Source organism: Macaca mulatta, chromosome 12 (assembly GCF_049350105.2).
Source record: "Macaca mulatta isolate MMU2019108-1 chromosome 12, T2T-MMU8v2.0, whole genome shotgun sequence".
Classification (NCBI taxonomy): Eukaryota; Metazoa; Chordata; class Mammalia; order Primates; family Cercopithecidae; genus Macaca; species Macaca mulatta.
In genome coordinates this window covers 83,360,255-83,375,620 of record NC_133417.1, presented here as the reverse complement: position 1 = coordinate 83,375,620, position 15,366 = coordinate 83,360,255, and the positions used below count along the sequence as shown (strand labels likewise).

The window sequence follows — 15,366 nt, the reverse complement described above, 5'->3', positions numbered from 1 at the left end:
CACTCTTATAAGTTTCTAAAGCGGAGGCAAAGCTGGGCGTAAGGTGCCATCAAGTGCCAAAAAGGAGACAGTGATCTAGTGGGAAAATAAGAAATTTAACAGATAAGTCACAAAGAATCTCTAAGCAAACATCGCCAATAGAAAACAAAACAATCAAGACAGAGAAGACTGGAATAAATAATCCTTCAATGCAAAGATATGGACGTACATCCACAAGAAAAACAACAGCAATAGGGAACCATGACCTCCCCAAAAGAACAAAGCAAGGAACCAGTATCTGAATCTAAGAAAATGGTGATATGTGAGCTCTCTGACCAAGAATTCAAAATAGCAGTTTTAAGGAAACTCAGTAACCTCCAAGATAACACAGACAAGCAATCTATAAGTTTATCAGAGAAATTTAACAGATTAAAATAATTTTAAAAAAAACAAAATTCTCATTACTGAGAAATATATTTGCTGAACTAAAAAAAAAATCAGACGATTTCAACCACAGAATGGATCAAGGAGAAGAAAAAAATCAGTGAGCTCAAAGACAGGTCATTTGAAATTACACAGTGAGAGGGCAGAAAAGAAAAAAGAATGAAAAGGAATGAAGATCACCTATAAGATATAGAAAATTACCTCAAAAGACCAAATCTAAGAATAACTAGTGTTCAAGAAAAAGCTGAGCAAGAGCAAGGGGTAGAAAGCTTATTCAAAGAAATAATAAAAATTGTTCCAAAACTTGAGAAAGATATAAATATCCAGGTATGAAGGTCAGAGAACACTAAACAAATTTGACCCAGATAAGACTACCCCTTTGAGAGACACAGTCGAACTCTCAAAGGGCAAGGACAAAGAAAGGGTCCTAAAAGCAACAAGAGAAAAGATGCAAATAATATAAATTCCAATTCATCTGGCAACAGACTTCTCAACAGAAACGATACAGGCCAGGAGCAAATGGGATGAAATTTTCAGTGTTGAAAGAAAAAAAAAATCTGCCACACAAGAATACTATATCCAGCAAAGCTATCCTTCAACCATCAAAGCAAGATAAAGTCTTTCCCAGATAAACAAAAGCTGAGAGAATTCACCACCATGAGGCCCATCTTAAAAGAAATGCTAAAGGGAGTTCTTCAATCCAAAAGAGAAAAAAAAGCACTAATATGCAAAAACAAAAACATTTGAAGGTATAAAACCCACTGATGAAATTAAGTACAAAGACAATCCCCAAATACTTTAATACTGAAATTGTGATGTGTAATCCACTTATAACTCTAGAATGAAGACCAAAAGACAAATCTACCAAAAACAATAACAGCTACAGCAACCTGTTAAAAGATAAGCAATATAAAAATACATAAATTGAGACAACCAAAAGTCAAAATGTAGACGGGATGGAGTTAAGGTATAAAGGCTTTTTTTTAGTTTTTTCTTTCTTTTTTTTTAATCTAAGGTAAGTTGTCATCTCTTTAAGATAACTTGGCATATCTGTGTTTCATGTAAGCCTCATGATAACCACAATGTAAAAACCTATAATAGATACACTAAAAACGAAAAGCAACAAATTAAAACATATTCCAGAGAAAATCGCTTAGCCACAAAGGAAGACAATAAGAAAGGAAGAGAGGAATTATAAAACAAGAATTAGAAAACAAGCACAAAATGACAGTAGTAAGTCCTTACTTGTCAATAATAACACTGAATGTAAGGGGACTAAATTCTCCAATTAAAAGACATAGAATGGCTGAACGGATTAAAAAAAACAAGCCCTAAACTATATGCTGCTAACAAGAAACTCACCTCCGCTGTAATGACACATAGATGGAAAGTGAAGGGATGGAAAAAAAAAATCGATGCAAGTGGAAATCAAAAAAGATCAAGAGTAACTATACTCACATCAGATAAAATGGACTACAAGTCATAGACTATAAAAACAGACAAAGAAGGTCACTATATAATGACAAAAGAGTCCATTTAGCAAGAGGATATAATAATTTATATATCTATGCACCCAACACTGGAGCACTCAATTATACAAAGCAAACATTAATAGATCTAAAGGAAGAGATAAACTGCAATACTGTAATATTAGGGGACTTCAGCAACCCATTCTCAGTAACAGTTAAATCATCCAGACAGAAAATCAACAAAGAAACACTGGAGTTAAACCACATACTAGATCAAATAGGTCTAACTGACATTTACAGAATATTTCACCCAACAGCTACAGAGTGCAATGGTGTCATCTCAGTTCACCACCCAACAGCTACAGAGTGCAATGGTGTCATCTCGGTTCACCACCCAACAGCTACAGAGTACAATGGTGTCATCTCGGTTCACCACAACCTCTGTCTCCTGGGTTCAAGCAATTCTCCTGACTCAGCCTCCCAAGTAGAGGGGATTACAGGCATGCACCACCATGCCCGGTTAATTTCTGAATTTTTAGTAGAGATGGGGTTTCTCCATGTTGGTCAGGCTGGTCTTGAACTCCCGACCTCAGGTGATCCACCCACCTCAGCCTCCCAAAGTGCTGAGATTACAGGCGTGAGCCACTGTGCCCAGCCCAGAATATACATTCTTTTCCCATTCTCCAGAACAGACCATATTTCAAACAAGTCTCAACAGATGCAAAAAAGTAGAAATCACAACATGGCACTACATATACAATATGCAGCTGTTGATCTGACAAATGCATCCTTTCTATCTCTATTAGAAAAGAGGATCAGAAACACATTGCCTTGGATCAGACAATAGTGAACGCGTATAATCTTCTTAGAAGAATGTTAACTCTCCCACCTTTTATTGTAATATAGTCTGAAGGACCAAGACCAGCTGGGCATCTTGCAGAACATCACTGATCCACTACATCAATTATACCACGTTAATTGGACCAGAAGAGCAAGAAGTAGGTAATACATTGGAGCTACGGCACATATACTCTGAAGGTGAGAGATTAAACCCTACAAAGATTCAAGGGTCTTCCATTGGTGGCTCTCTGGTGGGTCCACAGTCCAGGGTATGCCAAGATATCCCTTCCAAAATAAGCAATAAATTATTGCATTTTGTACCTCTCACCATAAAGAAGGAAGCATAGAAGAATGATAGGTTTCTATGGGTTCTAGAGGCAGCATATTCCATAGCAGGAAATACTTGCTGTTACCTATACACTGGACGACATAAAAGGCTTCCAATTTCAAGTGAGACCCAGAGCAGAAAAGGGCTCTGAAGCAGGTCCAGATGGCAGTTTTACCACTTGTGCCATGCCACCCAGCAGATGGTGTTGTATTAGATATGTAGGAAAAGATTCTGTATGGAGTTTATGAGAAGTCCTAATGGGAAAATCACAATGCAGACCCAAGAGTCTGGCTGTGCTATCTGTAGCAGAGAAGTAAACACCTTTCAACAAACAGCTGCTGATGTGCTACTGGGCTTTTATAGAGATATAGCACCCGACAAAGGGATGCCAAGTGGCCATGAAGCCAAGACCAATGATTATGAGCTGGGTTCTATACATGTAGAACACAAACATAGGCAGATGGCACAGTATGTTACATTAGCAAGCAGCCTAGACTCCCATGTCTCTACCACTGTTGCACCAGTGTCTCTCCCTTGGCTTACATTTATTGCCACTGATCCCATATGACCAGATGATGAAAGAGGAAAATGCATGAATTTGACTCACAAATGGGTATATTTTGGCAAACAAAACAGATGGTGGCTATGTTACTGTGCAACTCAGGGGTGGCCCTGAAATTCAATGATAAGGGAAAATCCTCCCAAAGGGCGGAACTTTGAGCAGTGTACTTTGCCGCCCATTTGTGTAGAAAGGGTCTCAAGGTTAGAATATACATGGGCGGTGACAACTGGCTTGGTCATGGGATCGGGGTCCTGAAAACAGAGAGACTAAACTATTGGGAACAAAGAGATTTGAGATAAAAATGGTGGACTGGGCACATGAGAGTGGGCACAAAGTGTTAGGAGCTTTGTACTGCATTTGATCTATACCACCAAGTACCCATAATAGAAAAGGCCCTGACCAACCAAGTTACTATCAGGACTTGGCCAGTTAATAACACCCAGCATCTGGCATTGGAATAACTACTGTGGCAGGAATGGAGGCTAAGTAATAGACCTAACAGGATGGGCGCCTATACACTGAGGCTGATTTGTTATAGTCACTACTAAATTTTCAGCCTGCTAACAACAGAAACCAATGCTGCAATACTGAGTGCCTATTCCTCAAGAAGACCAATCAGCCACTTGGTGGCAAGCTGACTTACAATAATGATCCTAACAAGAGGCAGTGACTCATTTTGACAGGAATAGACACATATTTTCCATGATTCTCCTTTTCTATCTGCAGGGCATCAGCCAGCATCACGGAGGGCTTTCAGAGTGTTTGAACTACCTCATGGGACCTGTTTTATAGCAAAGGAGGAAAGAGAGTGGGCAAATGACCACAGCCTCTGCTTGTCATATTATTACATGCTGCATCACCCAGAAGCCTCTACCCTGATAGAATAATTAAATAACTTGTTGAAGGCATACGTAACACAAACACCATCCTTTAAGACGAAATGTACACTTTAATGGTCTTTCTGTAGGGCTGTGTTCTCAATAGGTAGAATACATGGGTCCAGGAATCAGGGTGTAGAAGCAGGAATGGCCCTGCTTTTTATCATTCCCAGTGATTCTCTTGGGGGAAATTGCGCTTCCTGGCTCCACAACACTGGGCCCTGTCATTTAGAGGTCCCGCTTCCTAAAGGTGAAACACCTCCACCAGCAGATGTAGTTTGCAGTTCAGTGAGACCCAAGAAGAGACTCATTGGTCTCATTGAACTATGAGCTACATCTGCTGACTAGGTACTTCAGGTTCCTTGCACCGAGAAAGTAGCAGGCAAAAAGAGGAGTCACATCTTAGTAGGGATAATGGATCTTATCATAAAGAGGAGGACTACGGTTACACAGTTGGAGGAAGGAGGAAAATGTTGGTACCCAAGTAGTGCACAGATGCACCTCTTGGTATGCTCTTGCCCAATTTTGATTGTAAATGGACAGTGTAGCAGCCATTATCAGCCTAAAAAGATTATGGGGACCAGGGACTCTGAGCCTCTGAGGATTGAGGGCTGAGTTTTATCACCAGGTAAGTCACTGAGACCAGCTGAGAGTGTCACTGTATCCAAGGTTACCCCCATCTTTGAGTTCCCTGAACTTCTTGCTCCAATATGGGACACCAAAAGGGCCAAACAGCTTAAAAGTTTCCCATGGGGTCAGTTGAGAACACTGTTGACACTGTATCACAACCCAAGTCCTCCTTCCACCCAATCCTCATTTCTTCCCATTCCTTCCATGGATGATGATCACGAAAGCATTCCCTAATAAACCTGCTGCCCACTGTCTCCTGAGTCTGCTCCCTGAGAGTCCCACCTGAGATACGGAGTTATAGTTTAGTGAGAAAAGATGATAAGAATATCATATAAATCACGTAATTTAAGATACATAAAATTACAAGCCAGCATTTGAGATACCCTGGATTCTCTTCAGATCATGTATCTTTTGCCTTTTATTAGAATTTCTAGAGATAGGACAAATTATGAGTTTGTAGCCAGTTTTTTCTTTGCTTTTTATTTTTGGCAGGGTTGCTATGGTTTGGATATGGTTTGTTTGTCCCTTCTCCTGCAAATCTCATGTTGAAATTTGATTCCCAGTGTGGTGGTGTTGGAAGGTGGGGCCTAGTGGAAGGTGTTTGGATCATGGGAGTGGATCCCATATGAATAGATTAATGCCTTCCCTTAAATGTGATTGAGTTCTCACGCTATTAAATCCCAAAAGAGCTGGTTGTTAAAAAGAGCCTGGCACGTCTCCCTAACCCCTGCTTCCTCTCTTGCACGTGATCTCTGCACACACCAGCTTCCCTTTACCTTTGCATGAGTGGAAGCAGCCTGAGACCATCACCAGATGCAGAAGCCCGATCTTGAACTTTCCAGCCATCTAAAATCAGAAGCCAAATAATATAAATTACCCAGTCTCCGGTATTTCTTTACAGCAACACTAAACAAACTAAGACAAAGTTTCTGTAGACGGTGTATGTGCTGCAATGACAAAAAATATTTGCATTTTCAAAAGATTTATTTCAACATTATCCAAAACAGTATGTCGGAAATGAAATAGAAATTATGCTAATTTGAGGACAACGTCCACTGTGAGTAATGCTGCATCTAGAATAACACTGCATCTCAAGGTCCAAAGAAGTTAAAAAACATGAAAGAGCCCATATTGTAATATGAGTTATAAAAAGGATAGTTTCATGAAAGTTTCAGAGTATTATAACTAAGCAGCAGCTCTTACTACATTGAAAAAATGAATTTCTTTTAAGGTAATAAATTATAGCTTTACCTGAAAAATTGTAAACTTGTGGAAATTACTGAAGATGTGGTCTACTCAGAACATTTTACAAGCTTGACAACATATTCAGAATTACTAGCTTAACAATATACTGAGACAGCGGATCACGATGGCTTTCTGCCACAAATACAGCTGATATCAAAAAGGAGATGATAATAAGCCAAGTCTTACATTTCTTGTAATTAATTTATCATTTTCTGATTTCTTCATTTCCCTTAATAATTTTTTTAGGTTAAGACTTATCAAAAAGGCGATCTGCAGAGAACAGTGTGTAATGGAGATCTGATAGCTATTCAGTCAATTTGAACATTAGAGAGGGTAAAGTAGATGGATTGGACTATGTGGGTTTTTTTGCTTCACTGCTTGGGCTGAGGCAAGAGTGGGACATTGTGGAGAGAAGACATGAATAAACTAGTTTTTCTATCTATGCTAATCTGAGTGAATGGATAGCTGCCACATGTTTATAGCATTCCGTTCTAATAGATACAATAGAGGTTTGAAAAATATTTACATATATCTCACCAAAAAAAAAAAAAAGGCAGAAGACAGAGATAAACTGTTTTCAAGCGTATGAGCTAAAACCAAAGAAAGGCTTGGACTTACAGATGTCTCCAGTTATAATGTTTTAAAATAAGATGAACAATTGGAGCTCATTTAGATGGCAGATTAAGAATTAGATAGTATAGTAAATGCTGGGTTCTATTACAAATGTTTACATTTTTATTTATGAGCTTGTGCTTTCATTCTGGTGCAATCTCCATTATGGCCAGATGGGTGTGTTACTGCACAGGATTTATTTGAAATTCAGAAACTGATAGTACCTATGCCTCATTGCTTGGTTTATTTTATTCATTTTATCTTATATTTCTAGTTAAGAAAGGTAGTGTTGGCCGGGCGCGGTGGCTCAAGCCTGTAATCCCAGCACTTTGGGAGGCCGAGACGGGCGGATCACAAGGTCAGGAGATCGAGACCATCCTGGCTAACACGGTGAAACCCCGTCTCTACTAAAAAAATACAAAAAACTAGCCGGGCGAGGTGGCGGGCGCCTGTAGTCCCAGCTACTCGGGAGGCTGAGGCAGGAAAATGGCGTGAACCCGGGAGGCGGAGCTTGCAGTGAGCTGAGATCTGGCCACTGCACTCCAGCCTGGGCGACAGAGCGAGACTCCGTCTCAAAAAAAAAAAAAAAAAAAAAAAAAAGAAAGGTAGTGTTAATGGCAAAAGAAAGCAGGCTAAGGATTTAATATTTTGTTCATGCACTTAATAAAGGACTTAAGCAAATGCTTTGTTTTTATTTGCTAATAGTAGGATGGTAATAAAAATTAGTGTTAATAAGGAATATCAACTCACTTGATGGTGCTTGTGTCCTATTAATCATCTTTTGCTTTGAAACACTGGGCTAGGAACAAATTCATACTGAGCTTTAGGATTTTAAAGAATAATTTAGCTAGACTTTATTAAGGATTGACTATGTTACCTGACACTGGACAAAACATTTTACATGCATATATAAAGCCATTTTTCTAAGAAGCTGTACAGTACAATAATTAAGTGAGCATCTCTAAAGATAGATTGCCTAGGTTTGAATTCAAGCTCCATCACATGTAAACAGCTGTGTAATTTGGGGCAAGTTGCCTAACCTTTCATTTCCTCAGTTTCCTCATCTCTAATTTAAGGGTAACTGACTTCTGCTTCCAAATGTGATATAGTAACAGGTGTGGGCTAGCGCTCCTCTCACTGTAAACAACTTTAAAACTGGACAAAAGACAGAAGGCAGCTCCTTTCAGACATTATACATATAAAGAAAAAATTATTCAATGAGGCAAGGTGCAGTGACTCACTCCTATAATCCCAGCACTTTAGGAGACTGGGGCAGGAGGATTGCTTGAAGCCAGGAGTTTGAGATCAGTCTGGGCAAATAGTGAGACTTCATTCCTACAAAAAATAAAAATAAATAAAAATATTAGCTGGGCTTGATGGTACCCTCCTGTAGTCCTAGCTACTTGGGAGGCTAAGATGGGAGAATCACTTGAGCCCAGGAGTTTGAGGCTGCAGTGAGCTATGATCATGCCACTGCACTCCAGCCTGGTGACACAGTAAGACCCTATCTTCTGGAAAAAAACAAAAAAAAAAAAAACAAAAAAAACAGAAATTTAAAAAATGATACTTGTTAAAGCACAATAAGGCAGATTTTATTTAGGACTATCTCAAAAGGTACAGGGACCTGTACAATGGGATTTAGCAGTAGGGGAGAGAGGTTAGGTTCAGCTGTGAATATAGCATGGGCAAGAAGGAATTTATAGACAAGAGACAGGGTGGTGGCAGTGGATAGAAAATTACCAAGAGGAAACATCAAAGGTAAGGGGAATTCTGGCTAAACCAACCAACCTAACAGGATTCTTGCTGAAGTCAGGCCAGATTAATCAGATGTCACCTTTGGGATGGTAGAGGACGAGGAACCCAATTAGATATCAAGGGTGATCAGATATCAAAAGTGGGGATTCTTGCTAACCCAACTAAGCAGGGTTCTTGCTACAACTGGCTTTTACATTGAAGTGCACAAATGGGCTTAGCAGAAGCCTTAGGAGCCTGATTAAAGTTTGACCAAGCAAAGAATCTTAGACAACAGCACAGGCTGCTAATCTGACAGAGGAGAAACACATGAGTTGATCCCTCTGGTGGCCCTACATTTCTGCTCAAGGGCCCATTTTGGACTGCAGAATGGAGAAGTGAAGTTCAGAAAGACCTCAGGGATGCCGAGTTGCCTAGAGTAAGTAGGGCAGAGTGCCTGAGGATAAGAAGTGGTGTAGAGAAGAAACTACAGAATCCTGCGTAGGGATTCCCTTTAAGTCTTTAGCCAAATATAAAGCTGTGCATGTGCAGAGTAAGATTCTGTGAAGGCCAGCAGAGAAAAGTTACCACTGAGGAGTGACAAGCTGAGTCAAGATTCCACAAGTCCTCCAGTGTTGGAAAACAAAGGTGATCAGCACGATCCAGCAACACATGTTCTGATTATGTGTCACATTTTCCTGCTTTTCTGATTCTCTTACATTTTGATAGATTATATGTTGTATATTACAAATTCTACCTTGTTGTGAATCAAGACTTTGTTGTCTTCCTTTAAAGAGTATTGAGTTCTTTTCTCACAGTTAATTTACTGATGGATCACATTGATTCTTATAGGAGGGGTATTTTAAAAGCTTTGTTGGCATGGGTTTAAAGTAGACCCTTTCTAGAGACTAAAGCAGCCCTATTCTTCAAGTATGGCTCTTTCCACAGCATTGCAAGTCACAAATTCAAGATTCAAGAGGTGGGCCCAACTTTTCATGGGTAGAGTTAAAAAAAAATCACATTGCAAAGGGTCTGCCTACAGGGAAGGATTGGAGAAATTCTTGCAATGGATCTATCACAGTTCATTTCAATCTGTTTCTTCTTCACTTCCCGCATATTTCTGGTGCCAAGCAATAGGTCACATTCACATCATAGTGTGACCTCTGGCCCTGCTTTTATGTGTAGGGTGTAGGTGAACCTGCACAATCACTAGTAGGAGTATTCCTAGAAACCATTCCAATGGTGGGATGACCAATATTTAAGTATACATGGATGTGACTACAAACCACATACATATATCCCTTTAAACCCAAACTCAATGTAGTCTCAACTCAATTTATCCCTTGCCAAATCCCAGAAATGCCTGTGATCACTCAAAAACTTTAAAGTTGGGGGCTGTGCCTAGCCAGAGCAAGGAACAGTACCAGGATGGGAGACAAGAGGGAAGTCAAAGTGGGAAGAGACAGCAGGTCTAATTGTCAAGGGCCAAGCTTGGTTCCAGAGAGTTGAGGAGCCAGATGTGAGAAAAGCAGTGAAGACAATAAGCCAATATGAAAGGAAGGGTCAAGTCTTTAATCCCATGCTGTGATAAAATGGCACCAATCCAGGGTCAGGTGGATCAGCACAGCATGGCTGAGGGAATGCCTGAACAAAAGGCTCCTGCAGTTTTATGGACCCAGGGCCTGGGATGAGGAGAAGGTGAAGGGCTTGGAGTGGAAAAGTGCTTAGTACTGAGTCCGAGTGGGGAAAAGTGTCTTCAAGCTTCCTCCTCTCCTTCAATAAGGAGGTCTCCGCAGAAGTCCTTGAGGAAGCTCCCCCTCTACATAGAGACCTCCAAATGGACCCCATAATGATTTGGTCCCTCTGAGTCACTGTTCTCTGGCATCCTTAATTCCAATATTCTTCACATCACATGAACTCTTTGAGCCTCAGTTTCCTCACCAGTAAAATGGGGATAACCTGCTCTACCTTCATCTCAGATTAGAAAGATGAAATGAGATAATAAATGTGCAAATGTTTTGAAAACCTTGAAGATGCAAAAATGTAAGCCATTTTCTTCTTACAAAGTTATGAAATTGAGGTGGCTAACTCAAATAGAAAATAATTCCCTCTGTAACATTTCAGCTTCACAGGCTTTAAGGGATCAGCTAAGTAAAAAAAGGAAATGGTTTACCCAAGCACAGGATTCCAAGGTTATTTATGGCATTCTCTGAATCTCTGTAGTACTTCCTGTTGTCCTGTTGTTACAATCTGTCCTGCATTGTCTGATGATGGCCTTTTATCTTAAATGATGCTGAGACTTTTTGTTATTATTACATCGGCACTGTCTGAAAAAAAGATAATGCAAACCATATATACAATTTAAAATTTTCTAGTAGCCACGTTCTTTGGGAAAAGAAACTAATTGAGTTATATTTTACTTAACCTGTCAAAAACATTATCATTTTAATATGTAATAAATATAAAAATTATTAATGAGATATTTTACATCCTTTTTTACATGTGTCTCTGAATTCCAGCATATATTTTATATTTTACATTTATAGTACATGTCTTTTTCTTTTTTTTTCTTGGAGACAGAGTCTTGCTCTGTTGCCTAGACTGGAGTGCAGTGATGCGATCTCAGCTCACTGCAACCTCTATCTGCTGGGTTGAAGCAATTCTCCCACCTCAGCCACCCACGCCCAGCTAATTTTTGTATTTTTAGTAGAGACCGGGTTTTGCCATGTTGGTCAGGCTGGTCTCAAACTCCTGGCCTTAAGTGATCCGCCCACCTTGGCCTGGCCTTGCTGTCACTGACTTTGTAAGGAGTTTCTGCAAATGCTTCTTCAGACTTTTCCCACATTTTTTAAAACCCCTATTTATATTAATAGTTGCAATTTCTTCCACTGTCACAGAGAACACAGAGACCTTTGATTTGCTCTTTCCACCACAGAATATTACTCTAGGAAAGCATTCCATCATAATATATATAAGGTGCCTAAACTGTGCTATAATCTTAAGCATTACAGGGACTCAGAATGAGGTCGTTAAAGTAGTGTTTTCCAAAGTGTGTTCCGCGGAGCTCATCCCACATTCAGCGTATGCAACTTGATATTTTAATTTGTACCCTAGTGATCTAGTCTTATTCCTTCTGGGTACATATTGCGTCACATCTTTAAACACATCGAGCTTCTAGAATGGTGCTGTACACGCAGGAGTTCCTTGAGCTTCGCCTTCCAGCTAACGGCAAAATCAGCAATTGCCTTTAACCACAGGAACTTCAGTCCGTTGGTCACTAGGGGGAGACACACATGCGGTGGGCCTCTCTAGGCTCCTCAAATCCCGCCAGAGTCGCCCACTGTATAGACTCTGCCCAGCCAAACCACACCCAGTCTTAGGAAGAGGAAACCGCCATCCATTTCATGCTACTGTGGCCGGCGAGCTCAGAGTGGAATCATTTGCAAAGCAGCTCCTCCAAGAATAACCAAGCCGAGATCTAGCTGATCCATGATTGAATTTAGAGTAAAACTTGACAGAAACTCCCTTCGGCTTGTCCGTACTACCTGGGTTTGCAGAAATAATGCTTTTCCTTAGCATTTAATTTTGAGACCTGTAAATATAACTGCTTTTTAGATGCATTCCATAATCTTCAATGAACTTACTGCAGTAATAAAAGATAATTAGGTTAATATAAACTGCTCCAAGGGGTTTCTGATCAGACGAAATTTTATTTCATTTGAAATGAAGTTAGTGCTTCATTTTACAGGTTACATAATCTTGACTTTACTCTGAATAGTGGCCTTACATGAAGGAAAATTTCCTTTTCATACATGTGAGAAAGAAACCCTTTCTTACACTCATATTCACGAGTGTGACCGTTAGTGCAAGTTGAGGCAATTAACATATTTAGGAAGAAAAAAACCTTCCTCACAGAAGGATTGGCATTGGCCCTTCTGTACAGTAGTGTAAAGTCTGAAGGAAAAACCCTATTGACACCACTTTCCAGCCAAATGCTACAGGACGGTATCAATACTTACTGTACTGAGTGGGCATTTATTTACTTATTTCACAGTGAAGATATCTTTTCTGGAAAATTCCTCATAAGAAAACTGAAATTCAAGCTCCTGCTCGTTCTTCCACCACCGCTACGCGATGCTGCTTTTTGTGCCCATAGGTTCTTCTGCCCTAAGCAAAAGCTGTTCAATGACGGCGCCGGCGCTGACGTCCGGGAGCGGGGCCGCTAGGCCCCACCAGGTCGCCACTGAAGCCGCCCCTCGGCCCTGCCGGGGGCTGTGCGGGGCGGATGGAGGCTCCCAGGCGAAGGAGTCCGGGAACCCCTAAAGACCCTTTAGGAAGTGGGGTACGGAAAACCAAGCACGAGCAAGAGGCCCCGGGCGGCTGTATCCCTGCTCCGGCGAGTTCAGAGGGAGCGGACACTGCGGCCATCCAAGAGCCAGAAGGACGGCGGCGCGGAGGAGGGGATTGGGAGGGGTGTGGGCAGCTCAGAGGCGCGGGAGCTGAGAGCACCGCGAGGCTTAGGAACTAAAATGCTTGTCTGAATCTGCACCGGGTAGGGGATGAAGGAACAAGGGCTTGGGAGGAGACAGATACAGTTTAGAAATTGCGGGGGGCGGGGCGAGCCGGGCGCGGTGGCCCACGCCTGTAATTCCAGCACTTTGGGAGGCCAAGACGGGCTGATCACCTGAGGTCGGTAGTTCGAGACCATCCTGACCACCATGGAGAAAGAAACCCCGTCTCCACTAAAAATGCAAAATTAGCCGGCTGTGATGGTGCATGCCTGTAATCCCAGCTACTTGGGAGGCCGAGACAGGAGAATCGCTTGAACCCGGGAGGCGGAGTTTGCAGTGAGCCAAGATCATGTCACTGGATGTTATTTGTTAATTTTTTCATGTACACTGCAAGATCACACAAGAAATGAAGCTATTAAGCCCAGGTATTGGGCCCTTTATAAAGGTGTTTTTTCATGGTGAATGGGTAAATATGTCTCTACTTTGTATGCCTATTAAACAACCCTGAATATGTGGCCTTGAAAGGAGAGATCCTCCCTTCGTTTTCCTTCTCATTAGCCTTATGTGAGGCTTTTTTTCAGAGACACGCAGCCAGGAATATCGATTCCAGCAGCAGTCAGTGTAGTGGAGAATTTGGGGTTTGAATCATAGAAGATAGAACTAGATAAAATCCTAGATGTTACCTCCAATCCCTTCATTTAAAATTTTGAGGTTATCCAGGCCAGGTGCAGGGGCTCACGCCTGTAATCCCAGCACTTTGGGAGGAGGGTGGATCACCTTAGGTCAGGAGTTCAAGACCAGCCTGGCCAACATGATGAAACCCCGTCTCTACTAAAAATACAAAAAATAGCTAGGTGTGATGGTGCATGCTTGTAATCCCAGCTACTAGGGAAGCTGAGGCAGGAAAATCGCTTGAACCTGGGAGGCGGGGATTGCAGTGAGCTGAGATGGCACCACTGCCCTCCAACCTGGGCCACAGAGTGAGACTCTGTCTCAAAAAAAAAAAAAAATAATAATAATAATAATAATAATTCAGGTTATCCAGATTAAGAGAATTGATAGTTAAGACAGACCAAGAGTAATAACTTTTAGACATCTGTAGACCCTAGTTATTGGGGGTGCTGGACTCTTAACACTTTTCCAAGAAAAGGGGTAAAGCTTGTGTTTCTTAATTTGGAAGGAAAAAAAATCTGCCACTTGCAATTTGGCATGGGCTAGAGGCAGTACTATCAGTTATATGCCTCTACAGTGTGATATTGAGTGATATACATGGAGAGAATCTGCGCTATATTTTATGGTTTACTGTTTTGGGGAAATGAGGCCTTTGACATACAAGGTAATTATTGTTGGGGACTCTGCTCAATAGGAGGCCATCACCTAGGCTCCATGCCAAAGGGAAAGCTTGTAAACTCCACTTCCCTGGAAGGCTGATAACTTGTAATAATCATGACATGGATTACTTGGTCCTGCTGGGTCCCAGCTTGTGAGATTCTTTCTGATCAAAGTTACCATCATGGGCAAACTGTGGGTAAATAGGTTTTAATCTCTGTGTTTGTAAAGTTCTATTATCCTGGTCCAAGAGATCGGCAGTCTATAACTTCCTTTTTTTTTTTTTTTTAACACAAGCATTAAATTAACACTTTTTGCTCTAAACTAATTACAGATTCACAGGAAGTTGCAAAGGTAGTAGGGAGATGTCCCTGTACCTTTCACCAAGTCCTTCAGTGGTTACATCTTACATAAATACAGTGCAATATTAAAACAAGGAAATTAACAACGGTACAACATGGATATAGATAGATGTCATTTTTTTAATTCAAAAATTTTACTTGCGGTAAAATGTACATAACATAAAATTTACCATCCTAGGCCAGGCATGGTGGTTCATGCCCGTAATCCCAGCACTTTGGGAGGCCGAGGTGGGGGCGGATCATGAGGTCAGGAGTTCGAGACCAGCCTAACATGGTGAAACCCCGTCTCTACTAAAAATACAAAAATTAGCTGGGCGTAATCCCAGCTATTCAGGAGGCTGAGGCAGGAGAATTGTTGGGACCCGGGAGGCGGAGGTTGCAGTGAGATGATATTGCTCCATTGCACTCCAGCCTGGGTGACAGAACAAGACTCCATCTTGAAAAAA

General features: G+C 41.1%; 1 protein-coding gene across 1 annotated transcript in view; it reads right to left on the bottom strand.

Annotated features, from left to right (window-relative positions):
- PJVK (pejvakin) overlaps positions 1 to 11,045 on the bottom strand; it is a 46,886-nt gene extending 35,841 nt beyond the window's left edge. Inside the window, exons 1-3 of the mRNA XM_077957286.1 lie at positions 10,892 to 11,045; positions 8,229 to 8,322; positions 5,907 to 5,976 (exon numbers count right to left, since the gene is read on the bottom strand). Of these exons, the coding sequence (XP_077813412.1) occupies positions 5,907 to 5,976 (70 nt within the window). The 5' untranslated portion in view covers positions 8,229 to 8,322; positions 10,892 to 11,045. The remainder of the gene's footprint in view (positions 1 to 5,906; positions 5,977 to 8,228; positions 8,323 to 10,891) is intronic.
- Between the last annotated feature and the right edge of the window lie 4,321 nt (positions 11,046 to 15,366).